The sequence below is a fragment of the Ictidomys tridecemlineatus genome, chromosome 1 (genome assembly GCF_052094955.1).
Source record: "Ictidomys tridecemlineatus isolate mIctTri1 chromosome 1, mIctTri1.hap1, whole genome shotgun sequence".
Lineage (NCBI taxonomy): Eukaryota > Metazoa > Chordata > Mammalia > Rodentia > Sciuridae > Ictidomys > Ictidomys tridecemlineatus.
In genome coordinates this window covers 57,554,168-57,581,811 of record NC_135477.1, presented here as the reverse complement: position 1 = coordinate 57,581,811, position 27,644 = coordinate 57,554,168, and the positions used below count along the sequence as shown (strand labels likewise).

General features: G+C 34.3%; 1 protein-coding gene across 11 annotated transcripts in view; it reads right to left on the bottom strand.

The window, feature by feature from the left end:
• Positions 1 to 27,644, bottom strand: part of Jmjd1c (jumonji domain containing 1C) — a 280,879-nt gene that overhangs the window by 39,424 nt on the left and 213,811 nt on the right. For 9 of the 11 annotated variants that reach the window (XM_078041433.1, XM_040273600.2, XM_040273601.2 and 6 more), the window contains 5 exons: positions 7,535 to 7,640; positions 4,356 to 4,480; positions 2,178 to 2,321; positions 1,900 to 2,092; positions 99 to 1,771 (listed from right to left, as the gene is read on the bottom strand). In XM_078041433.1, coding sequence (XP_077897559.1) covers positions 99 to 1,771; positions 1,900 to 2,092; positions 2,178 to 2,321; positions 4,356 to 4,480; positions 7,535 to 7,541 — 2,142 coding nt within the window. In that variant the 5' untranslated portion in view covers positions 7,542 to 7,640. The remainder of the gene's footprint in view (positions 1 to 98; positions 1,772 to 1,899; positions 2,093 to 2,177; positions 2,322 to 4,355; positions 4,481 to 7,534; positions 7,641 to 27,644) is intronic. The other 2 variants (XM_078041434.1, XM_040273605.2) reach the window with 1 other exon arrangement.

The window sequence follows — 27,644 nt, the reverse complement described above, 5'->3', positions numbered from 1 at the left end:
AATTAGACATGACCTAAAAGAATGGGATACTGAAAATGCACCTGTACCTTTTAATAAATAAGTTTATACTGACATAAAGGCAAACCAGTGTCACTTACCCTCCTTAATGAAGCTTCAGCACTAACTGCATTTTCTGGGTGAACCCACTTAGGAGAAGGCAGACCAAGTCCTGAGTATGCATGTGTTCCGTTTGGATACTGCCAAATAATTGGATAAAGTCCAAGCTGATTATATGAAGCAGAAGGATGAGCTTGTCCAAGAAGATGAGGTGACTGGTGCTGTAACAACTGTTGCTGTTGCTGGTGTGCTAGTGCTAAGTGGCTCAAGCTGCTAGCATGAGCACTCTCTAGGCGTGGGTGGCCACCAAGTAAGGAGGCAGTAGGCACTCCAGGTAACACAGTGGGAAGTAAATGAGGATGATGAACAGAATGGTGTGGACCACTAGTCAGAGGATGAGTGTTGATTGTAGGTAATGGAGTTTGACTGGATGATCCAGCTAGTAAATGGGATGCAGGGTTTAAGGCAGGGTGATGGGTACCTGGATTTAAACAGGTTCTATGGGATGTGGAATGAAGAGGGAAAGGATGTTGACTTAAAAAAGGTGAAATGTGATTAGCTCCTGCTTCTGATCCAATAAGAGCAGGATCTCGATAAACGGTGAAATGCTCATTTTTATCAATGATAAGAGGGCTCTTTGTAGTTTCCAATGCACTGCCTCGAGTAGGAACCGGATGAAAACTGCATCTTGATAACTCATTTGTCAGTCTTCTTTCACCAGTAGCTTGACTGTTCACATAAGTAGCCTTAGACTTTACAGAATCAGGAGAATGGGTAATTTTGGGTTTAACAACTTCAGGTGAAGAATTGGGTTTTGTCTTGTGAGTATCTACTGAAGCAGTTAGTTTAGATTTTATAGTCTCTGGGGGTGGACTTGGCTTATTTGCCTTATCTTCTGTGACAGAAGGTGCACTTAAAGAAGATGTGTAAGAGATGTACTGATTTTTTTCTTTTTCCATATCCAGTTGATCATTTCCTGAAGAAGCATTTATAACACTTGGCTGGGTTAAATCCACTTTAATTACATCACTGACCCAGTTCTGGTCAGAATCTTGTTTTGCTGTTTCCAAGTATTTTGAATTTACAATTGAATGTTTTGAATCATTAACTTTAGGATCTATTTTCTCAAGTGTCTGCAGGCCAAAGGTACTTGAGTTTTCCTGAACCACTTTTTCTAAATTAGCATCTTTTGTAATATCAATAACACATTTTGGTGTGGATGGTCTGGATATAAACTTTTCCTTTGGTAATAATTCCACCGTATGTGTGTTTTCCATATTGCATTCTTGAAGAAGTAAATCCTTAGGATTATGTTCAGCAAGAGTGGCCTGTTCTGATGAATGGATAGTAACTTTTTCTTGAAACTGAATATCAACAGATTTCTGCTTCTCTGCTTCTTCATGGTTTTTATCTTCATGTATTTGATCCCAGGGAGTCTGGATATCTACTAGTGTCTCTTCTCCCACCTTCTCACTATTCTGGGATTTCCCTTCTTCTCCATTTATCTTGGAAGTATTTTTATTTTTCAACTCATTCTCTGACTTCTGCTCTGAGGAATTATCAATTATTCTCTTATTGGAATTTTCTGAGTCACTGCTCTCAGAAAAGTCTGAAACATTGTCAGTCCGCAATCTTTTCATATTTAGTTTCTTTTCATCCTCCTCAGGTTTCCTTCTTTTATTCATCAAGTGTTTGTTTTTACCCTTAGGATTATCTGTAAGGTTAAAAAAAAAGTCTTACTTTTTGATTATGAAAAATCATAATCAAAACTAAGTAGCATATTTTAAATATTTTTATTTGTTCCCAGTCCCTAAAGGAGAAAAAAAAAAAAGTAGATCCTACCTCCTCGTGATATATAATCGTATTTTTCCTCCTTCATCTTCTCTTCGTCTGGTATACTGCTATCTGAACCCTTCCTCTTATTTGGACGGATATTTCTTTGTTGCTGTTGCTGGTGTGTATTCTGTTTTGGTACAGCAGTTTGAGAGTTCATTGCTGGTCTGGGACTATTTGCTTGGGCACGTGTATAATGGCCCTAAAAATAACCGACATTGATTATAACTAGCTAATTCTAAATAGAGAAAGAAATTATAAAAATTAATTACTAGTAACATACATACGTGAACAGTGTTGATATTTTGATTGGCACGAGACCTACGTCGTGATGTAATGCCAATATTTTCACCTTTTAATAAGGAGTGAACAACATCATCTAGAAAGGTCATTTGAACCATAGAAGGATCGACATTCTGTGGTTCTAGTACCTAATCCATAACACAAAACAAAAACAAAAAATGAATACAATGAGCTAAACAATACGTGGTAGCATTTCTTTACTAAGTAGAAATGTTTAGAAATCAGTTTGGGATCCCTACTTCCTATTTTTAAAATAAATAGGACAAACTGGATATTTATACTTGTTCTTTTTGGTGATGTCACTTGCATATGGGGCTCTATATTTTTCTTTTATCATATGGGGGATTGGACCCATGTGTGCTTAACCACCAAGCCACATCCTCAGTGCTTTTTATTTTTTATTTTGAGACAGGATGCTGTCAAGTTGCATAGGGCCTTGCTAAGTTGCTGAGGCTGGTCTTGAACTTTCCTGCCTCAGCCTCCAGAGTTGCTGGAATTACAGGCCTGTGTCACTGTGTCCAGCTGGACTCTATATTCTTGATTAATTCTTAACTTTGTTTATCAAAATATACTTGCAATAGATAATATTTGCTTTTTAATTCTTGGCTAATAGTTGAAACAATGTTACAGAAGATTAAAAGTAATTCTGTCCTTGATGACTAAAACTGGTTACTTAAGTCTGATAGTATCTTTTAAATTAAATTTTTGAAAAGCAGCTACAAAATAAAACTAGGAGAACAAGTCAAAAACCGTACAAATTAATAATGTAAAAATTCAAGGTGATTTTGTACTTCATCAAGGTGAAAGCTTGTCATCTTTTTAAGGAAAAATGCAGTTAAATAATATAATTTATTTATTAGCATTGACAAAATTTTAATCAAAGCATTTAAATTGTTTACAAAGGAGCTCTATCATATAAATCTCCAAAATTCACTTGGGTAGGAATTTCTAAATATCTGGGGTTTTTTGCACATAAACAAATGACAGCTTTAAAAATAAATGTTTTTCTCAAAAAGGAAAAAAAAAAACAAACCTGTGTTTTTAACATTTGTCACAAAACTTAAGTGAGCATACTAATAATGAAATTTGATGTGAGAGAGCTACATATGCACTGAAAGTTTTCATTAGTGAAAAGAAAACAAGGCCTGGGGATATGACTCAGGGATAAACCATTCAGAATGCATTTTTAATACCAGAGAGACAGAAAAACAGAGAAAGTTTTAAATAACGAAAAATTAAAGAAAAAAAGACTAAGTAGCTTGATGTGTCTATTTCAGGTTCTGATTTTATTAGTATTGAAATAAATATGACACTACCATTATCCTCTGACCTAAAGTGACCTCTATGTAACATTGGAGATGCTGGTCACAGCAGGAACATGCCTATAATTGCCAGGCCTGTCTGGGCAATTTAACACAACCTCAATATAAAAGAAAAGGGGCTTGGGGTATATAGCTCAGTGGTAGAGCATTTGCCTAGTATGCTCTAGGTGAAGCCCTAGGTTCAATCCTCAGTAGCAAAGAAAGAAAGAAAACAAAGCAAAACTCTGTAGGTGAAAATTATTATCAAACTGTTGGCACAGACTATTTTTTTAAACATATTTTTTTTTAATATTTATTTTTTAGTTATCGGCAGACACAACATCTTTGTTTTGTATGTGGTGCTGAGGATCGAACCCGGTCCGCAAGCATGCCAGACGAGCGTGCTACCGCTTGAGCCACATCCCCAGCCCCTTTTTAAATATTTTTAGGGGCTGGGGATGTGGCTCAAGCGGTAATGCGCTTGCCTGGCATGCATGGGGCGCTGGGTTCGATCCTCAGCATCACGATAAAATAAAAGTTGTTGTGTCCACTGAAAACTGAAAAATAAATATTAAAAAAATTCTCTCTCTCCTCTCTCTTAAAAAAAATGTATCTGTAGATTGACACAATACCTTTATTTAATTTATTTATATGGTGCTGAGGATTGAACCCAGTACCTCACACATGCTAGGCAAGTGCTTTATCACTGAGCTACAACCCCAACATGGCATAGACTATTTGTACTACAAAAATTAGTTTTTTTCAAAAACATTAGTTGAGGTTGAAAGGATAATAACTCAGCTTAACATGTGAAAGGCTCTGAGTTAAATCCCCAGCACCAAAAATAAATAAAGTATTTACCTGATCATTCATAACGATCATGGTGCGGGTGAAGAGATCATGATGAGTAATTATGCCGGTAAACCACTGGGTGGCAGAGTCTTGTCTATATACTCTCACTCTGTATCCATTTAAAGAATAAGGACCTTTAAAAAAACACAAGCATAAGCAACTTAAATGCGGACAAAATTTACGTAGTAATTACCTCTTAGGAGAAAACAAATCTATCTGATGAGTAATATAACCAAAGATAAATTTTAAAAAAATGTTGTAGAAGACAAATAAAATCCTTTGGTGGCTCATGACTACAATCTCCAATGCTTTGAGGCTATTCAAGACCAGCCTGGGCAACTCACCTCAAAAATAAAAAATAAGCAGATCATTCTGAGGTTATTATATATATACTACTACATATACATACTTCCTGACTCAATGGAATAAAATACTTAAAAAGTTAGATGGAGTGTTTCTAGGACCATGAGTTAGTAAAAGAACAGAACGTTAAGTTGCAGCAATCTGGGCTGTAGTAAGGTTACAAAACTGCTAACAAGGTTTGGGCACATGACTACCTGGATGAAATGAAAAGGTAACTCAGAACTTGAAGTCTGAGTCATCTAGCTGCCAGTACTTTACCATAAACTACAAATTTTGATTCCTCTGTGACAGGAAAAGCTGCTGAAAGTCTTAAAACTCAAAGATTGATGAGTGCACTTAAAAACAGAGCACTGAACATGTGTTAAAAAAGAAATGAGATGTACTTTTGTGTTAAAACATACTTTTTCAAAGGAAATTTTACACACACACACACACACACACACGTGTGTATGTATACTTTTAGAAAATAAGAAAGGACTAAATATTAAGGATCTATCTGTATATTTTCAGGTAAGCTTATTAAAACAAAAATCATTACACGTAAGTGGATAATAAAGATGAAAATTCCTTCAGTTCACAGGCACTAAAATTTCACTGAATACTTTATCAAATTTAATGGGAACTGTGGAGGGTGGGGAGTCTGGCACATTGTTAATAGTATTCTATATTAACAATTACAAAATGATTTCAAAGTTTCAAGTGCTTATTTAATCCTTTCCAACTCTTTAAGTTGGGATGAAACTTATTTTTTCTGATTCCTAGACTGAAGCTCTTTGTTCTAGGTTTAACACACTCAAAATACCAACAAATGGTTAAATACTTATTTACAGTTTTTTTAAAAAAAGAAGCAAAAAGAAAAAGAAGAGCAATGTCAGTAATAGCCTAAAACATCTAATGCACAGCTCGGTGCAGTGGTGCACTTCTGTAACTGTAGCTGCGCCTTAAGAGGTCAAGGCAGGAGGATCACAAATTCAAGGTCAGACTAGACAACTTACTAAGACCCTACCTCAAAAATAAAATATAAAGGGACTAGGGACATAGCTCAGTGGCAGAGCACTTGACAAGTATGTAAAAAGCCCGTGTTTTATCCCCTGTACCACCACCATAACAAAAACAATAATAATCCATGTGACTTGTAAATGGTATGTATATTGATCTAGGAAAAAAATGTAGATATTCACTGGCTATAATTTAAAGAAGGTGATGCATAAATGCTATTCACTATCCATAATGTATTATACAAACTCTAGTCTTTTCTAACTATGGGAACAGTAAGACTCCAGATTAGTTTTTTCTGTGTAATACGGAAAATGGTTACAGAAAAACACCAAAATGATCAGTTTTTAATTACCATAAGCATACTATCTACACTGGTTTATTCCCAACACTAAGCACAGTTTGTAATTTGCCTTACAAAATTATGCTTAAAATGAAAAGGGGTTATTAACGTTTTAATCTTTTTTCCTCACAGAATATGATAAAACAAGTTAATTTTTTAAGTATTAGTTTGGTTTCTTCAACAAATAAACTGCAAAAAGAGAAAAAAAGGGGATAGGGATTGTCATACCAACAAATCACAACATGTGGACCTAATAAATTTTATTAAAATCATTTGACATTTATAACATAAATGGAAATCTGAAACTGACACTAATTTCTGTGTGTGCGGCATTATCACCAGTTTTATTTATCACAAAAATGGATAGAAAAAGCCAGGTGTGGTGGCGCAAGCCTGTAATACTAACGGCTCAGGAGGCTGAGACAGAGGGATCATGAGTTCAAAGCCGGCCTCAGCAAAAATGAGGGGCTAAGCAACTCAGTGAGACCCTGCCTCCAAATACAATACAAAATAGCGGGCTGAGGTTGTAGCTTAGTGGTTGAGTGCCCCTGAGTTCAATCTCCTGTACCTCTTCCTCCAAAAAGGATAAATAAAGGTGATGTTGAAATTTGATAGAAACAAAAGGGGATGTAGATTGGGCAGGATCATTCAAGGTTTAGTTGTTGTTTGGACCGGGAGACTTGACACATGGATGATAACCAAAATAGCTGATTTTTGTTATGAATATTTATACTAAGAAAAATTTTATATACATACAATCTGCCGCTATATGTAACCATATAAAGCAAAACAATCATAACTGAGATTACTTCATTTAATGCTTAATGGCATGGGTACTGAGGGTTGAGAGAAATATGGAAATTTAACAACAAAACTCTATTTTTAACATTCTACAGTATAATATGTTCATGTCATAATCAGTTTCAATTCAATTTTACAAGAAGTTTATATCTATGTTATTTTATTGACATAAAGGAAAATTACTAGGAATTACAAAACATTAGTATGAAGGTCACATGTTGTTGTAGATAAACCCGTAACTTAGTAAACAAAGGCAACAAAACTGACTAGTAATGAGGTAATTGTTGAAAAAGGTGCAGTAAAACAGGCTACTTTTATCAGATTATCAACAGCATTCTTCAAAGGAAATCAATTTTGGTTCTGGGTAACCCTTTACTGCAAACAATGCTTCCTTCACACACTTAAAGCATTTTATACTATGAACATTTTCCATTCAACAAAACACCTATGCAATTTTAAGTTCAGGCCAGGAATTTAGCTCAAATAAGTTATTTGAAAAACTGGTAGAATAATAAACTATCAAAATTATTAGGATACCGCAATTATTTTCCCTTGGACTATATATAGAATTCAAATTATTAGACTGGGCCTTCCACTTACATTGCATATAATTGAACAACCAAACACAAATATGTAAAGTTGCCTAGTCCCACCCACCAATAATGCATAATTTCAAAATAGTTACCTTGCATAAAAATCTCCTGAACCTTTTGTTCCTTTACCCAGACTTTCACTTCCTCGTGAAGTTGCGGGTTGTCCCTGAGAACTGGGTTTAGGCTGTCTATGTCGTCCTAGAATTATAGATTAAAAGAAAAGGTCCACATTATGCTCTCCTAACATTCATGTTACCAACTTTCTCTTTTATATGTCCTAAAGACTTGAGAAATTTTCTTGATCTAAATATATGTAAAACCACAAATTCAAAATTGTAGTTTATGAGAAATTATGTAACAACTGAGCATAGGAAATTAATCTGTGGTATGATCTGATCCTTGACAACAATGTTCTATAGTCAAACACTAGAAATTTAGTAATGAATTTTCTAACTTTTTAAATATAGTCTTATTCTGATCAGCTTTTCAAGAATTTTACTATCCTGCTATTGTTTGCAGTATGGGGGACTGAACCCAGGACCTTACCTCCAGCATACTAGGCAAACACTCCACCACTCAGCCATGCCCCCAGCCTAGGATTTTACTATTTGAAGCAATATAAAAAGCAGATGTATCAGGTCTGTGGCAAAATAATGCAGTATTTTAGTGACAGTTAATATATACATATAAATTACCACATCAAATTATGCTCAAAACATTAGGGTTTGAAACTAACAGTCACTGCCCTGATTTTAATGTCATAAAATTCAGTTCTATTGAAACTCATTTGACCTAATAACTTCACTGCTAAAACTTCTATTTTAAGTTAGGGCCAAAGCATTCAGGTAATTAAAATTAAAATCAGAACAAGGTGGATCTAGACCATAGAAACAATCATGTAGTCACATAGTTTCCCACGATCAGCTGGTCCCAGACCATCACATTCTGTTCTCTTTCTCTCAAAGCACCTCTGCTGCACCTGCATTTGAGATTGGCTGCAAGAGCTCTAAAGTTAACTGGTGAGAAAACAGCACTGTCACTTTGGGACTATTTTAAAAGTAGACTGGCAGATTATGGAAATAGTGATCAGAAAGGAGCTAAATCAGAAAATTATACCTGGTAAATAAAAAGAATCTAGCAATTTGGGGGGGGGGGGCAAGAAAAAAAAAGATGGATGAAGCAAGTCATACTGTACTCCTTTGTTCCAAAGTCTATCCAAGTAAATTAGATTTGCCTTCTCATCCATCAGTGCTTTACGATACTACTCTACACTTTTGGAATAATATTGTGGTAAATATTCTATCTGATATGTCTCTTATATCTAGGAAAAGCCAAAGGCAGAAATAATTCCTTTTCTTTACCCTCTTTACCGTGCATTTAATAATATACAATAGGGGTCTGGGGATGTAGCTCAGTGGTGAAGCATATGCTTAGTATCCATGAGGCTCTGGATTCAATTCTCAGCACCAGAAAAAAAAAATAGTAAAAATATACTCACTTTTAGATAATCTCATTACTTTTAGAATAGAAAATATCACAAGTTCTATAGGACTCTACTCCTCCTGATACATACTGACAGTTCAGTATAGTCATATCCTGAATATATATAAATTTGAATATAGGAAACTTTCTATGGAAAAATCACCATTTTCAGATTGCTCTGACAGCTACAAATTCTATCAAAATTATCTCCACTTAAGCTTCCATACACATCCATATATCTATAACTACATAGGGAGTTATAACTACTTATAAAGCAGCATTATCAACACCTTACAATTGCCTATGTTGAAATTTTATAATTTATAACCACTAGAATATAAAATTAATTTGTTCAAATATATTTATATTAATTCAACAAGTTAAAGTAATGAGCTATTTCCAAGATCATTACACAGCATACATATCTTTTAAACAAATAAATGACTAATTTTCTAGTGGAAAAAATTAACCAAAAATAAATGAGTCCCTTTACTGATATGTCCTTACTCAAATTTCCGTTATCAGTTTTCTCATCTACAAAGTAGAGTTACTAATATCTGCCTCCATCCTGTTTGTTGTAAGATGTTTAAAGCACTGAAACTGAGCACAGTGGCACATGCCTATAATCCCAGTACACAGAATGATCTCAAGTTAGAGGCTAGCCTTGACAACTGAATGAGACCCTGTCTCAGAAGATTTTTTTGAAGTACTGCAATTAATTTTTATTGTTTTTTTTTAATTTAGTTTTTGTGATACTACTGAAGTTATTTATACCCACCAGCTCTTTATTTTGTTGTTGTTGTTTTGGTACCAGGGATTGAACTCAGGGGTACACGACCACTGAGCCACATCCCCAGCCCTATTTTTAGTTACTTAGAGACAGGGTTTCATTGAGTTGCTTAGTGTCTCCCAGTTGCTGAGGCTGGCTTTGAACTCACAATTCTCCTGTCTCAGCCTCCCAAGCCGCTGGGATTACAAGCGTGCGCCACTGTGCCTAACCCCACCAACTCTTTTTGAGACAGGGTTCTCTCCCAATTTACTGAACCCGGCCTGGAACTTGTGATATCACTGTCTCAGCCCCGAAAGTTGCTAGGATTACAGGTATGCATCACCATGTTTAGTTAAAAGTTAATTTTATAAAATTTCAATTCTGAATTATCTATGGCAGTAAGTAACAATTAATTAATTAAAAACTCATTAAAATTGTCCTAAGACACTGCCTGGTTTATGACAAGCATGTTGTTGCCGAACTACTCCTGTTCCATGTATACTGTTACATCATCATATCCATTTTAAAGAGTCTCACAGAAGGCTAAATGAGCAACTCCTGAAACAGAGAAAAATGAAGACTTTTTTTCTATGTATTGACCTAAACAATTTTGTGAAGGCGATAAAAATAAAATATTAAGCCCATAAAGCTGATTTAGAAACTGGGAATCTGTAATTAAAAACTCGCTGAGAGAGCCAGGTGCATTGGCACACACCTGCAATCCCAGCAGCTTGAGAGGCTGAGGCAGGAGGATCATTCAAAACCAGCCTCAGCATCTTAGCAATGTCCTTAAGTAACTCAGCAAGACGCTGTCTCTAAATTAGAAAGGGCTGGAAATGTGGCTTAGTGGTTAAATGCTGCTGCATTCAATCCCTGGTACCAAACAAACACACAAAACCCCCACCAAAACTTAAGAATTTTTGCTATTTTACAAACTACATAAGAATTTCAGCTGTGTCTTGAGCTTATATGCTATTATAAAACAATTTAGCTGGGTGCCAGGGCATATTCCTGTAATCCCAGTGATTCCTGGAGGTCAAGGCAGGAAGACCACAAGTTCCAGGCCAACCTCAGCAACTTAGTGGGCCCCTAAGCAATTTAGCAAGACCTTGTTTCAAAATAAAATATAAAAAAGGCTGGGGGTGGTGTAGCTCAATGGTAAAGTAGTTTTTAGCTTAAGTAACAATATGTATTTTCTGAAATTTTCCCCGAACAAGTCACCAAGTAGTGAAAGAATAGAACCTTCTATGAACCTTCCCTTCTCCATAACTGAATCGTATGGAAACTCCTAATTATAACTTCCAGCAAGTGACAAATAGGAAAAATTAGTTCAGAAGATCTGCCTTATTAGAAACTTATAAAGAAAACATGATGTTCAAAACAATGCCTTAAATGAAGTTCTAGAGTATATTTACTGTTCAGTTCATTGTTTTTCTTTTTTCGAAGACATAAGTTATCTCTAAATGAACAATAGTTGGGTACTGTAATGTAATAACAACAACAAACAAACAAACAAAAAACCAGATAACAAGATTGTGCATTTCCCATGACTAACATCATATTGGGTGTTCTCATACATTATTAATTTTTATAACAACTTTGTAGACTGAAATTACTATAACCTTTTCACAGAGTATGGTCCTTGATTAAAATCAGTAAATGATAAAGAATACTTAGGTGTCTGTCTTTTATTTTCTCTCTCTCTCTCCTCATTATGTTTATCAGGTGAAAGGTAACATTTTTAAAGACAGAATGGGTAAAATGAACTGAAAGACATTAATGGAAACTATCTTTCTTGTAAAAGTCTAACAGTGGTTACATGAAAACATATATAGCAATACTTGAACACTTGTCAAAGAGGAGCAGCTTACAGTGGTAAACTCACACAACCTTATAATCAGAAAGCATAAAAGAGAAAAAAAAAGCCTCCGGTGATGTGCTTTAATCATAAACTACAAATTTCCAAATTATTTATTTCTAGGCAAACACTGTTATGAATTATTATTTGGGATAGTCAAAGTACAAAAAGTTTTTCTTCACATGTACAGAATACCATCATGGAGTTAAAATCATGCTGGAATCTGTACTCAGACATTGGACTTTTGAACTAATCTCATTTTAAATGGTTCTCTATTTCCTACTTAGTTCAAAAGAATATATACCCAATTAGGTGGTATAAAAACTAAAATTAGAATAATACAATATTCAGATATCCCCAAATAACTTAAATAAAAGTAATATCCTGTATGAAGATGTGAAAAGAAAAAAAAAGCCATATCCTGAGTGCTAAAAATATATGCAAAACATTTATAAGATAATAAGGTGGTGATTTTCCTTCTTGTATCAGAAAAGTACTCCTTACCAGTTCTGGAAATAGATTCTTTTTTGGGATGGTGGGGTGGTGAGGGGTACGAGGAATTGAACTCAGGGCACTCAAACAAAGAGCCACATCCCCAGCCCTATTTTGTATATTATTTAGAGACAGGGTCTCACTAAGTGGCTTGGCACCTCACTTTTGCTGAGGCTGGCTTTTAACTTGAGATCCTCTTGCCCCAGCCTCCTGAGCTGCTGGGATTACATGCATGTGCCACTGTGCCAGGCCCTGGAAATACATTCTTTATGTCACATATATTCTGAGTTTATTTACCAACAGAAGAGCCAGCAAAGCCCGTACTGGAGAAAAATATACCAGTGGTTAGTTTCTATCTAGGTGCCTGAGCTGATTGACTTAGTAATTTGAAGAAACTGGCTCTAAAGTCCCAACTGATGGGCTGGGGATGTGGCTCAAGCGGTAGCGAGCTCGCCTGGCATGCGTGCGACCCGGATTCGATACTCAGCACCACAAAGATGTTGTGTCCACCAAAAACTAAAAAATAAATATTAAAATTCTCTCTCTCTCTCCCTCCCCCTCCCCCCTCCCCCTCTCCCCCTTTCCTCCCCTCCCCCTCTCCTCCCCTCCCCCTCCCCTCTCTCTCCCCCCCTCCCCTCCCTCTCCCCCTCCCCCTCTCTCTCTCTCTCTCCTGAGGTTATGGCTCAGTGGCAAAGCGCTTGCCTCGCATGTGTGAGGCCCTGGGTTCAATCCTCAGTACCACATTAAAAATAAACAAATAAAAGTATTGTGTTCAACTACAACTAAGAATATTTTAAAAATAAATAAAAATAAAATTCTCTCTCTCTCTGACTCTCTTTAGTCCCAACTGATGTCTAGAATAGCATTTTGATTAAAATTTTTAAAAAGTCACTTCTTTGTATAATTTCTGACAGAGAATAACCTAATACTGATACTGATATGTGGTTTATTAATGGAATAATATTTTCCCCCTTCAATAAAACCCTTAACCTCTGTGTGACATCCAGTGAGCTTCTTAAATCATACTGTATTAAATTTCCCCCACAAACCACCTTTGATTCTATTTTATAGGAGTTACCATAAAACAAACCATTTGTATCTTAAACATCAGGTCAAGGGATTGAAAATGTTTGCCACACCAGCTTTGTAATAGTCATAAACTTAAATTCATGGTTACCAAAACTATAAATGATTGCTTTTCCTTAGATCCTTGGGATTACTGGCTAATAGTCATAAAAATGAATGTAAAGTCCCTATAAGTCAAGACTGACATCAATTACTAACATACCAAATCCTGCAGTATGAAGTCAGAGAATGTTAGGGCCAGACATGTTTGTGGATCACACGATTTCTGTGATCTACTCAATTCTGCTATTGACTGCTAGGCAGTCAAATGATACAAAAAATAATATATAAATAAGTAAGCATGCTGTGTTCTAAAAGATTTTTGTATACTGGCATTCTATAAAATTTATATTTCACAGGGTAGTCAAATGCCATATTATTCTTCTTTTGATTTTTTTCAACGATTTAAAAATGCAGGGTTGGGAATGTGGCTCAGCAGTAGGAGGGCTTGCTTAAAATGCATGATCCCATAAATTCAATTATGAGCACTCTGGGGTCAGTGGAGGGTAAAAAGACCTTACAAAATGTGAGGCAGGCTGGATTCAGTTTACCTCTGAGCTGAAACAAGAACAAACTTTAGGTGGGCACAGTAATGCATTCTTGCAATCCCAGCAACTCTCAAAGCTGAGGCAGTAAGAGGCTAGCCTCAACCATATCAATACCCTGTCTCAAAATAAAAAGGAATGGGAATGTAGCTCAGTAGTAGAACACCCCTGAATTCAATCCCTAGTACAAAATAAATAAATAAATAAATACAAAATGTAAGATTAAAAACTCCTATTATTGGGCAGAGCATTGCCTCACACATGTGAGGCACTGGGTTTGATCCTCAGCACCATATAAAAATAACAAACAAAATAAAGATACTGTGTCCATCTATAAGTAAAAAAATTCTAAAAACCTCATATAATTAAGGCAATGTAATATTATAGAATTAACTATATTTCACAAATGTCTGAATTATGTACATTTATGAGCCTAGGAAAATCATATAAATCCTATTTCAAATAATTTTTTAAAAACTCTACAAGTGGGGCTGGGGATGTGGCTCAAGTGGTAGTGTGCTCGCCTGGCATGCGTGTGGCCCGGGTTCGATCCTCAGCACCACAAACAAAGATGTTGTGTCCGCCAAAAACTAAAAAATAAATATTAAAATTCTTAAAAAAAAAAAAAAACTCTACAAGTAAATGAATTTCCCTGTTAGATTCCTTGTTTAGCATACACTTCCTTGATGTACTTAATTTCAGTGTAGATAATTAAGAAAAAATTACTTTGAAAGATAAGGTTTACTCCTGTAGGCCAACAACAATTATTATATACAAAGGTTGGTACCATCAACTTCTCTATACTCTACAGTAAGGTAAAAATGAATACATGCATTGAGAAATTAGGTATATTGTAAAGATATTCTTTAAATAGTAACCTATTTCACATATCTGAATATACTAAGAACCCTAGAGGTTAATTCAATCTGTCTATACAGAAACACACATATTTTTAAAAGATGAATATTCTTTTTAATTTTTAGTTGTAGATGGACACAATACCTTTATTTATTTATTTTATGTGGTGCTGAGTATGGAATGCAGTACATTTCACAAGCTAGGCAAGTGCTCTACCACTGAGCTACAACCCCAGCCCCAAACAAAGGTACTTAAGAGTGGGAGATACAACTATGTGTGGAAGCCCTGGGTTACATCCCTAGAGACACACACACACACACAAAATCAATATAATTAAAATCAAGAGAAAATTAAAATTATGTTCTTTTTATAGAAAATTCCATCATTCCTGGTTTATTTTGGTTAATTTAGAAGCCTAAAATCTAGATTCAATGGAATTTTTCTTTGAAAAAACAATTAAAAGATGGGAATGATGGCAAGCATTTGTAATCCCAGCTACTTGGCAGGATCACCTAAGACCAGGAGTTCCAGATCACCCTGGGCAACAATAGTGAGACCCCTTCTCAAACAACAATAAAATAATTATACATAAGGATTCAGATGGCAGGAGGGACTAGGCTAATATTTTATATTACCCATGCAATTTTTTTCCCACTCAAAATCAAAGAGATGACACGAAACATGCTCATTCCTAAAGTATTTACATCCTGAAGCCACAAGGAAAAATTTAATGTCTTAAGAGAGGTGATGTAACTAGTAGTAATAAAATGAAGCTCCAAGGTCATCTGATGTTATTAACGGAAACAGTATCATAATGATATTTAGGTAAATTTTTAAACCATTAAAAAGGATTACTTTTGAAAGCCCATTCCTTATTAAGATAACATTTTTAAAAGATTTGTCATAGCTAATGGCTCCTAGTTTCATAAAATGTTATAAAAGCATGTGAATGTTAAATTTTAAAATTGCATTTAGCCCTTTAGAATAACATAGTCTATCTTTACATGTAAAAGGAAATAAAAATGGAAAAATGATACTGGTTAATAATTCATTCCAGAGAATCAGTACAGCTCAGCTAACTGTAGATGGATCCTAGAAGTATTAATAATTAAATCAAAAAAAAAATCTATAATCCTAAAAAAATTTACCTTGAAGCATATCGCCAATGTAGGCCACTTGCTATTATATATCCAGGTATTTCAGGAACATCTCATTAGAATTTTCATTTACTTGCCATTATTTATACCATCAATTACTGAAGAGGAAATGTTTCAATTTTAGAAAATTACATACCAGAAATAAGTATAAAAAATATTCTAGGGCTGGAGATGTGGCTCAAGTGATAGTGTGCTTGCCTGGCATGCGTGCGGCCCGGGTTCGATCCTCAGCACCACATACAAACAAAGATGTTGTGTCCGCCGAGAACTAAAAAATAAATATTAAAATTCTCTCTCTCTCTCTCTCTCAAAAAAAAAAAATTGTGCTCTATGTGTGTACTATGAATTGAAATGCTTCCTGCTGTCATATATAACAAATTAAAATTAAAAAAAAAATATTCTAAATTTTAGTCTCAATATTTTAGTGCTGTTTCTTTGGGCTTATAATTTTCCAAATGAGACAATGTTCCCTTATCATTTTTATTACTTCACATAACACTATTTTGTATTTGTATTCTGTCTAGTCCATTTTGTATTTATTTTTAAAATTTTTCTATTGTTGCAATACTTTGCAAATTTTAATTCTTAGAAACTCATATATTATTGTAAACCACATTTAAAATGAAAAAGTGTCAATTTAGTGTTCTCTATTTACAATGAGTTTTTTAATCATTCTGTATTAGTTAATTTTGACATTTGTCATTTGCAAAATTTTGATCTGAAGACTTCCACCAAATTTATCAATACAAAAAATACACACAATGTTTAATGGAATCCTAACTCAGAAACTAAGTTGCCATTTTTAATTGAATCTAACTTTATAGTTAAAACAGTCTTCAGTTAACCTATTATAGACTAAAATATGCTCATCTGAACAGTTTTCAAACTCTCCACAGCATATTAACTTGTAATAACTATGGAGCAAATAATTTTAATTCTTACAGAAGCATCACCTAATGTTAGTACTGAAAAAAATGAAATAAAACCAAAATTTAAATTTCATGTCTATCAGAAGGAAAACACACTTTTAATATAAAAATAAAATTAAAATCTATCAGGTAAACAAACTAAACTTAATGATAGGGCTGGAATTGTGATTCAGTAGTACTTGCCTAGTATGTGTGAGGCACTGGGTTTGATCCTCAGCACCACATAAAAACTAAATAGTCATTACGTCCATCTACAATTAAAAATTTAAAAATAACGGGGCTGGGAATGTGGCTCAAGAGGTAGCGCGCTTGCCTGGCATGCGTGCGGCCCTGGTTCGATCCTCAGCACCACATACAAACAGATGTTGTGACCGCCGATAACTAAAAAATAAATATTAAAAAAAATAATAAAATAAAAATAAAAATAAGGATATTTTAATATAATTTTCTACTATTATAGGCCATAACTTATATTCAGAAATTAAACATTTCTCCAAAGGAAGTCTACTTAGAAAATTGGATATAGCTTTTAGAAACTATCTTAAGCAGGGTGTAGTGGCACATGCTTGTAATCCCAGGGACTTGAGAATTGAGGCAAAATGATCACAAGGCCAGGGGCAGACTTAGCAGTTCAGCTAAATTCTGTCTTAAAAATAAAAAATAAAAAAGGATTGGGGATGTAGCTCAGTAGTAAAAAACCCTAGGGTACAATCCCTAGTTATAAATATAAACACACACCCCAAAAGAATCCTATTCTATCCTGACACAAAAGATCACAAAAAACATTCCTTTTCTTCATTATTTTTCCAAATGAACATTAACACAACATTTTTAAGAGGAATTCCTTTACTATATTCAGAGCCTTGTCTGCAGAATTCATTTATGAGTATAGCATTTACTATGTAACAGATACTATGCTAAATATTTTATCTTCATTATGCCAATTCATTCTCAAAATAACCAATGAGGCAGGTATTGTTATCTCCATTTTATAGATGAGGAAACTGAGGTGTGGAGAGTTTAGGTTACATAGATTTTATTTTTTTAGGAGTGGAAAATGATCCCAGGAGTACTTTACTTATGAGCTACATCCCCAGTCCATGCGTCCGTCCTTCCTTCATTTATTTAGAGACATCATCTTGCTAAAATACTGAGGCAGACCTCTAACTTCCAATCCTGTTGTCTCAGCTTCCTGAGTTGCCAGGATTGCAGGCATGTGGAACCATGCCTGGCTATTACATAGATTTTAAATAGAATTTGAACAAAGGCAGTCTGACTTCCTTTTTTGTGTGTGATGCTGAGCTACAGCCCTCATACTTTAAATCTTCTTGGTTTTGCATATCCCTGTTCTGTCTAATCTGTAATGACTATATCTATTTCTGTATCTACAGAGACACATCCTTATAATCTTTATATATAATAAAAATATATACAAAATATATCACAATACTAATAGTTCCTTTAGCTAACTAAATTATGGATCATCTTTTTTCACTTAACTAGCCTTTGTGTTTTTCCTAAACAGGTATTATTTTGCAATGAGAAAAAGAAAATAGTTTTAAAATGCAAAACACTGATTCATGCCAATAATTTGTTCATATATTATTATATCAATTTCCTTTGCTGCAAAATTCCATCTATAGGAAACTTAAAACATTTCACTAAAAAATTCAATACAACCTGTTAGTTAAATACAATAACCTTATTCCATAGAAGACTTAGATAGTTTAGAAATTTTGTTGATACACTTGAAAACACCTTAATATCTTCATTATGATACAAACTGATTGTTAAAAACAAAGTTAAAGTACTTGTCTAACATGAACAAGGCCCTGAGTTCTATTCCCAGCTGCTCCCTCTCAAAACAAACAAAATCCACAGTAAACAAAAGCAAAGTTAGAGCCCATAAAAAGTAAGATTTATTTAATGTAATTTTATTAATATGGCATCAATTATACAAGGTATTATTCAAATTAAGTCTCATAAAATCTCTGCTAGCCTACTATTAATGATAACACACTGAAGAGTTTTTTTTTTTTAACTTCTGTTAGGTTTCAAAGTCAAAATAATCATAAATATTAAGTCATAAAATTCAATATTAACTGAGCTAGAGGAAACAAATTTCCTTCACTAATTAACAGATTTTGATACAAATAAACAGTTTCGTATATTTGATAATAACTTTTGTGTTTTGTTTTTTGGTGCTAGGGGTTGCTTGTTCATGTTAAGCAGCTATATACCCCTAGTCCTTTTTTTTTAATGGTTTTTCTAAAGAACAAAATACATGTTTAAGTAAGTGATTTAAGTTAGCCCTATGCAAAATAAATATTTTATATTAATTTTAAAAATCTGATGTTGTATTTCAGATATTATTCTAGAGGATTAAATGCCTTATTTTTAAAAATGCTTTGTCGATATTATAATTTATGAAATGTGACATCAGCACACACACATAAATTCAGTCAATTTCCAATAATTCACAGAAAGATTAGTTATTTGAAGTATCCTGGGCCAAACACCCTTCTCTCTTACAAAGCCCATCTTTATATTGCTACCCTTGAGAAAAAACTTCCAATACTTCATTGGAGTTTTGCCAATTTAACTCAAATTTAGCCCAAAACAAGCATGATGGAAGTCTCATTTGCCACTTCTCAAAAACACCGCAAAACCAAATATTGAAAGTTTCTGGATTGTTGGCATTACCACTCTTCAATTATCCAAGATCAATAGTACCCTTAGGTTTCATTCAATATAACTTAAAAACTAATCTCCTAAACTACCTATGATTCATTTCAGCTTTTAAAAAATAACTATTTAAGGTAAGCATACTGGTGCTGTGGTTGTAGCATGGTGGTAGAGCACTTGCATAGCCATGTGAGGCATTGGGTTTGATCCTCAGCACCACATAAAAATAAACAAAATGCAGATATTGTGTCCAGCTACAACTAAAAAGAAATTTAAGAGCGAGCATATCTCAGTATAAAGTTTTTTTTTTTGAGAGAGACAGAATTTTTTTTTAATATTTATTTTTTAGTTTTCGGTAGACACAACATCTTTGTTTGGATGTGATGCTGAGGATCGAACCCGGGCCACACGCATGCCAGGCGAGCACACTACCGCTTGAGCCATATCCCCAGCCCAGTCAGTATAAATTTTAAAAACTTATTTTTCCATCATTGAGCAATACCTCAGTTAATCTCATTTAATCCTAACAAAACCTCTTTTAGTTTGGTGTTATTCTCTCAATTTTATAGATGAGGAAACAAAGATTAGGTAATTTCCCTAAAACCATCTGGTTAGAAGGCAAATCAGCAAGGGACTTTCTAATGGCAAGGCTCTTTCCACTTAACTTACAACTAGCCACACACTTGGGAGAGTCAAAATTTTGAAAACTCTCTGCTGGGTTTTCAACAATTTACTTATGATATTAGCAACATGGTCATATAAAGTGGATAAAATCCCAGTTTAGAAAATTACTTTATTAAAGCCAAACCAAACCAAACCAGACAAGGTAGTTCTGGTTTAGTAATTCCCTCTACTCAGGAGGTTGAGGTAGGATGATTGCAAATTAAAGGCCAGGCTAGGGAAAAAAAGGCTAAGTAAAGGAAATGACTGGGCTAGCAGTAGTGTGCTGGCCTAGCATGTGCAAGACCCTGGATTTGATTGACAAAACCAAAACTAAACAACCCAGAAAATGATGTTGGCTAAATTAAAATCAGTTCATATATTCAAATCATATATTCCAAGGTTTGAAATATTTGAAATAAGCACCATAAACAGTAAGCTATAATTTATCACAATACTCAAGGAATTTGAAATGGATTTACAATACTGCTTTGTATACAAAAGTCCTATTACATCAAACCACAATAAAATAACTATATGTCTTGCTTTACTTCATCAGTTACATATAGTTTAAAAATTTTTTTTTTAAATGTTTATTTTTGGGGGCTGGGGATGTGGCTCAAGTGGTAGCGCGCTTGCCTGGCATGCGTGCGGCCTGGGTTCGATCCTCAGCACCACATACAAACAAATATGTTGTGTCTGCCGAAAACTAAAAAATAAATATTAAAAATTCTCTCTCTCTCTTTAAAAAAAAAAGTTTATTTTAATTATATTATTAAAAAGAACTACCAATAGGGTTTCTAGACTAACCTTCCAACTGAAACTGACTTTTGATAAAACTTTTTCTCTTGAATAAACTTCATCTATAGACCTATAGTATTTCTGCAATTTAACTATAACTTGCTAAGTGCTGTTACTATTAAGGTCCTCTCAGAGTTACAAAAATAAAAATCAGAACAATTAACAAGAAAATTTAAAACTGCTTACAGAAAAATGTGTTTCTTTTAAAGCCACATGTATGTATATATATTTTAATGATAACCTGAATAATAGTTAACTTTTTACGCAGTTCAAAATTCTGGAAGACATTTTTTCTTTCAAGCTATTTATCACCATGGCTTTTACACAGTTGAGTCATGAGTTTAACCTATTGAGTCACCTGCTTACAGCATCTGCAAACCACAATTTACCAACTGCAGCTTCCTCAAACTTACAACTGAACAAACTCAGGAAGGCCTAGGAAACTGTTTAATGTTTTCTGAAGCAGTAACTGAAAACTTTCTTTCAGAACCCAAGATTTAAAAAAAAAAAAAAAAAAAAAATCTGCAATAGGGAAGAGGAAGTTCAACCTAACAAAGAAATAAAACTTAGGCTTGCATTACTATTTTGGGGGAGGTATTCTGTTAAAATTTTTTAGTAGAAACTAATACTAAGCTAGTGTATGCATACTGTTATGTCAATGACTTTCTGATTCATATAGAAAGAATATGAATCAGAATACTTACATACTGTTCATACAAAATGAACGTATTTTAAAATTTTAAAAATACAAAATGCAATTGGACACAACACAGATTTCTTGGGCTGGTTTTCATTTTCTCATAAACTGCTATGGAAATGACAAATCTACACTTGAGAAATACTTTTCTCAAAAATAACTAACACAATCTAGTGCAAACTGACATGATCAGCAAGTCCTTTCACTTGACATTCTTGCCAAGTCACTTAGTCTTTTATGACATCTATTAGTCTATTAGTTTCACTGGTGTCTGTATAGAACAAATGCAAATATTATGAAAAATATTGTTACACACATACACATTCAAAGTGGGGAGAAGGAAACTAAAATTATAAGTGTAAGGTACCATAACAAAACATCTTAATTACAAGGTATTGTTAAAAATGGTAATGTGGTAATCATACTTCCATAATGATTCCTGTATTTTTTTGCTCTTCCTAAAAAGAAAATACATCTAGATACTCTAATCATAAAAGAAAACCTGAAGAGAAAGTAAACTAAAGCCATGTTAACATGCTTATTTTTCTAGTAAAATAAGTTTTTGTCTGGGGATTTAGCTCCACAGTATAGAGTACATCCCCAGCATTTGGAAAGCTTGGGTTCAGTTCCCAGCAGCAAGGAAAAAAGATTTTAATTCTATGAATTGAACATAACTTTCCTATGTTCATATTTGAATACACTACCAGTGAAACTCTCTCTACATTATGTACAACCACAAGAATGAGATCCTAATTAGAATAAGTTATATATTCCATGTATATCAAAATACACTTCACTGTCATATCTAAAAAAAAAAAAAACCCACCAAATTTTAAAGATTTTATTTCTATATATCTGATTTGCATTCTTTCATTAAATAATATACTAAACACAATCCTTTCATTAATACTCATGGGTATCATCATTATTGATTATTATGTTATATGCAGTCATAATTGCTGACTGGTATAAAGTATTGAGTCCAAGGAGGTGATGCATGCCTATAATCCCAGGGGCTCGGAAGGTGGAAGCAGAAGGATCAGAAGTTCCAGCCTCAGCAACTCAGGGAAGCCTTAAGCAACTTAGGGTGACTGTCTCAAAATAAAAAAGGCTGGGGATGTGGCCCAGTGGTTAAGTGCCCCATCCCCCACCCCTGCACCAAAAAAAGTGTTGATTCTATGTTGAAGTGTCCCAGACAGAAAAATTCAACTGCTTTTTCATCTCTTTTATAATCTCTTTTGCTATCAATCTGCAAATCTACTACTTCTTTTGGCTTCTTACATGCTATAAAAGAAAGTAGATTAGAAATTTGTTGAAATTATCTGAACAGAGACATACAAAAATAGTACAGATTAAAAAGATATTCATATAGGATACAGCATTGAGACAAAAATGGTAGTAGTGGTGGGAAGATGATCTGGTTAAGTTTATCTGGAAAAGCATCACATAAGAGGAATATCTGAGTTGTGACTTATGAAAAAACACAGACACCTAGCCTTTTTTAGAACTTCATAAATGCAAGGGCAGCCACGAGACTATAGGAGATCAGAAAAAGGCTTTCAGAATAGAAGAAAAGCGCGCACACACACATATATGATCAAACAGTATGGCACATGTGGAGAACTTTAAATATATTAGTATGAATTATATAAGGACAAGGAGACCAAAGATCCTATTTGTACAGCTTTGTGACAGTCTAGCCAAGCAAGGATGGAAATCACATAGAGATGGAAAGGACGCGACAGTTACAAGCAATATTAAGAAAGCAGAATTAGCAATTATAGGAGATCAATAAATAAAGGCAAGAGAGGAACCTAAAACATTCCCATGTTAATGTGGGTGATAAAATGAGACAGTTATGGTTATGCCACTTGTTGGAATATGGAATGATCAGGAAGGTCTGAGTGTTCAATATTAATAAAGTAGTTAACAGAATATATGGGTTTTGTTTTCTCAAAGATACCTACTTACTTTGACCATCCTATTAAATACTCTAACTTGTCTCACTTCTCCTCATTTTTAATTGTTCTTATACTGCTCCATTCAATTTTGTCACAGCATTTATTAAATTGTATATCTTGCTATATAATTTACTTAATACAGTCATGTAATAATGCCTCCTCTAGAATTTAGGCTGTATGGAGGAAGCTAGTTTTGTCTAAACACTGTCCAGCACATAAGATGCTGAATAAATAGTTGTTAAGGAGGTGACAAATAGTACAGAAGGGAGGTCTAGGGTAGGGATTTAGATTCAGAAGATAGAATTTTTAAAAACAGATGAAATATGACACTGCTGAGGGTGACTAGTAAAATGGGATGATACCAAAAAGGAAACCTGGAAAATCACCTGATATTAAAACTACTCAGAAAAAAATGACAAGTACTGGTAAAGAGAAGGGAAACCTGAAAAAAAGGTGTCACAGAAACAATAAAACAGAGACACATTCAAGGTAGCAATCTTAGCAGGATCAGTTTTTTTTCAGAATAGAGAGAAAAGCCAGGCTGCAATAATTAAAGATGTTATTGAGAAGAAAATACAGATATAGAAGGTCACACTATATTTTTAAGAAGTCTCACTATGATGGCTTGGCATGTTGGTGGACACCTTAATCCCAGGGGCTTAAAAGGCTGAGACAGGAGGACTGCAAATTCAAAGCCAGCCTCAGGAACTTAGGCAAGGCCTGTCTCCAAGTAAAATACAAAAAAAGGGCTGGGGATGTAGCTCAGTGGTTAAGTGCCCTTGGGTTCAAATCCCTGGTACAGAAAAAAAAAGAAGCAGCAGCAGCAGCCCCACTATAAAGAAAAGGAATAAGACAACCATTAGTTTTTATATTAGAGAACAGAGATTTAAATTATTTTATTTAATCAACAAGAAAAATGAAAGAGAAAATCTTTTTTTTTTTTTTAAGAGAGAGTGAGAGAGGAGAGGGAGAGAGGGAGAGAGAGAGAGAGATTTTTAATGTTTTATTGTTTAGTTCTCGGCGGACACAACATCTTTGTTGGTATGTGGTGCTGAGGATCGAACCCGGGCCGCACGCATGCCAGGCGAGCGTGCTACCGCTTGAGCCACATCCCCAGCCCCAAGAGAAAATCTTAAGAATTGATAAATAGAGCAAAACTATCTGTGAAGATATGTACTAAAAACACAGAGGGATTTCCTCCAGTGGGATATACCCTAAAGAGAACTATAACAAAAAATTTAGACTGTTTTCAGCACTTAAACTGTTGGTGGTAATATTAGTGTTATTATTCTTAACACTCGTTGCATAATTAAGGACAAAGCAAATGAGTAAACATGATATTCTACTCCACCATTCCTGCTAAGAAGTACAATCTTATAGAACAGGGATGAAACACGGCATGTGAAATTTGCTCTAGAATAACACAACAAGAGCTGGGCATGGTGCCACATATCTGTAATCCCTGCTGCTCTGAAGCCCGAGGCAGGAGAATGGTAAGTTTGAGACCAGCTTCAGCAATTTAGGAGGCTGTAAACAACTTATTGAGAGACTGGTCCCTCCCACCCCCCCAAAAAAAAAATTAAAAAGAACTGGGGATGTGGCTCAGTGGTAAAGCATTCCTGAGTTTAATCCCTAAAAAAAACAAGAGAAGATGAAAACAATATCGGCCATGAATTGATACTTGTCAAAGTTGACTGATGGGCATACAGGAGTTCATTTTACTATTTTATGTCTGTAGATGTTTAAAATTATATGAGAGAAAAGTTTCATCACATCACTTTTCTGGTCAAATCCTCCGAAGGCTTTCGAAAAATAAAATTTTTAAACTATTTGCCCACAAAGCCCTCCTTAAATACACTTATAACCTCTGACATCAATTTCTACTGATTTCCAAAATAATATGCTATTCTATGAATGCTCTTACTTTAGGGCCTTTCTATTTTCTATTCCAGATGATATTTCTTATCTACCTCCAGGCTTTATTTGCATATGACTTATTGTCTTTTAACGTACTAAATAGTTTTTTATTTATTCTCTCTTTTTTCACTAAAGGTAAACTATATAAGGAAAGAGAAAACTGTTTTGTTCATGGTTGTATCATAAACCCTAGATTAGTACCTGGGCAATGCAGATATCCAAGAAACACTTGTACAATAGTAGTAGACTAGGAAAAAGGAACACAACTTTGTAACAAGAGTAAAGGAGGAAAGAAAAGACACAAAAATAGGTATAAGAACAGGAAGTTAAAGGGGGTTCCTGCTTGTAACCTCAATTTCCTCTGTGCACCAAGAGAAAGGTCATTTACTAAAAGGAGAAAATTTAGTATAGTAGTGATAATTTGGAATAACTGCTTTACAAAACAGAAGTTCAAAAGGGAAATCAAAAAAGATGCCTAATGATACTAAGGGTCCAGTTGAGATGGCACCAAAATACATGAGTGTAATTTTCTCTTGCAGCCTTCAACATTCAGATCATGGTTGTTCAAGAGAATCTTCTGCAATGGAAATGTTATACATCTGTCCTACATATAACTATTTAGACACCTGAAATGGATAGAATGATTGAGTATTGATTTTTAAAATTTAGATTTATCTAATTTAAATTTAGATAGCACATATGAACAGCAGTTACCAATAAAGGAAAGCCGAAATCATGAAGCAGGCATTACCTATTTGGTAGATAATAAGTAAAACCTTTAGCTGGTTAAGTGGCTACACACCTTTCCCAGAATTATAGATAGCTGGGATCTCAGTTGGACAACTGCTAATTTTACTGCTAGTTTCTGATACTTATAAACCACTGCCACCACCCAAAGAGCCAAAATTCTCCGAGAAGAGAAATTTCATGTGTATTTGACTAAATATGTATCTTTAAATAAAAAAAAAAGCAATAAAATTCGGCAACTTATTCTATAATCACATAAATGTGGTGTGCTGATTTTGGTTCTTCTTTTTATATATCTGTTTAATAATATTAATATAAGCCAGACACTCTGAAGTCCTTGGAGTTTTGGGGGGGGGGGCAGCAGAAGAATGAACTACATAAGTTGTGCCACAATCCACATTAAATTCGTAATAAATTCAAGAATATATATTTATACCTACTTATGAAACCAGACAAAATGAGAGCTACCTTGGAAGTGATCAAGACCAAAAAACAAAACAAAACCAATCAGTGGTACAAAATTCTCCTATGTGGTGCTGGAAGTATATACCACTAATTAACCACTTTCTTTCTCTTGTTTGTCCAGAGCAGAGCTTTACAATTCAACACAAACAATATGCCATATAGATACTATCCATGATACAAGTTTTACTGATGTAAAGCAAATAAACATTATGACAAATTTCCCAAACTGAACTTTTTCCCCACCAAAAAAGTAGATGTGAGAGATACAAGACACAAACCCATTTTTCTATGGAGCTTTAGATGTTGTGTTTTGCAACTCCATATAGTAGATAATGTCTTCAAGTCCTTTAATTCCTGAAGAGTTTATATGTGATGAAACTGTATATATCTAGATTTTTATTCATTCCCATTATATAAAGTTTTATATTTCTCAAAATGGCTATTCCATAAATGGCAAGAAGGAAAAGCATTGTTAATTAGGAATTGATGTATTTAGAGTACTGGATTTCTAGGCAAATAACATCTTGAAGAGCACTGGATTTTTTTTTTTTAATTTCTTATTATTTCACACAATCTATGGATACACTAAGAGCAAATGTGATGTAGACATATTACTCATTTATAATTAATAACCTTTACCAAATAACCAATTTAGGTATCATAGAGAATGACTGAGTGATATTAGAATTTTATCTGGAAATAGACAGGATTGGTAAGAGGACTGTGAACAGCAAGGTAAAAACATCACAATATCAAGACCTAAAAGAGGAAGCAGAGCTATTGTTATCATTCAGAAAACAAACATAAAAGCTCTGACATCTGTTGACAATTTTAAGTTGGCAAGATTGCTTTGAAGCCTTTCCACTTTTCCAGTTATCTTAATCATAGCCTAGTGGCTCTATATAAACACTGGGAGGGCACAAATGGCAATGAGGGCTGAGTGTTCATCCACCAATGAAGAGGAGAAGATACTAAAGGTATTTACTCTGACAGAGACACAAACTACCAACAATGTAGTTGTTGTCAAATATCAATACTACCTGTGGTAGTTTTT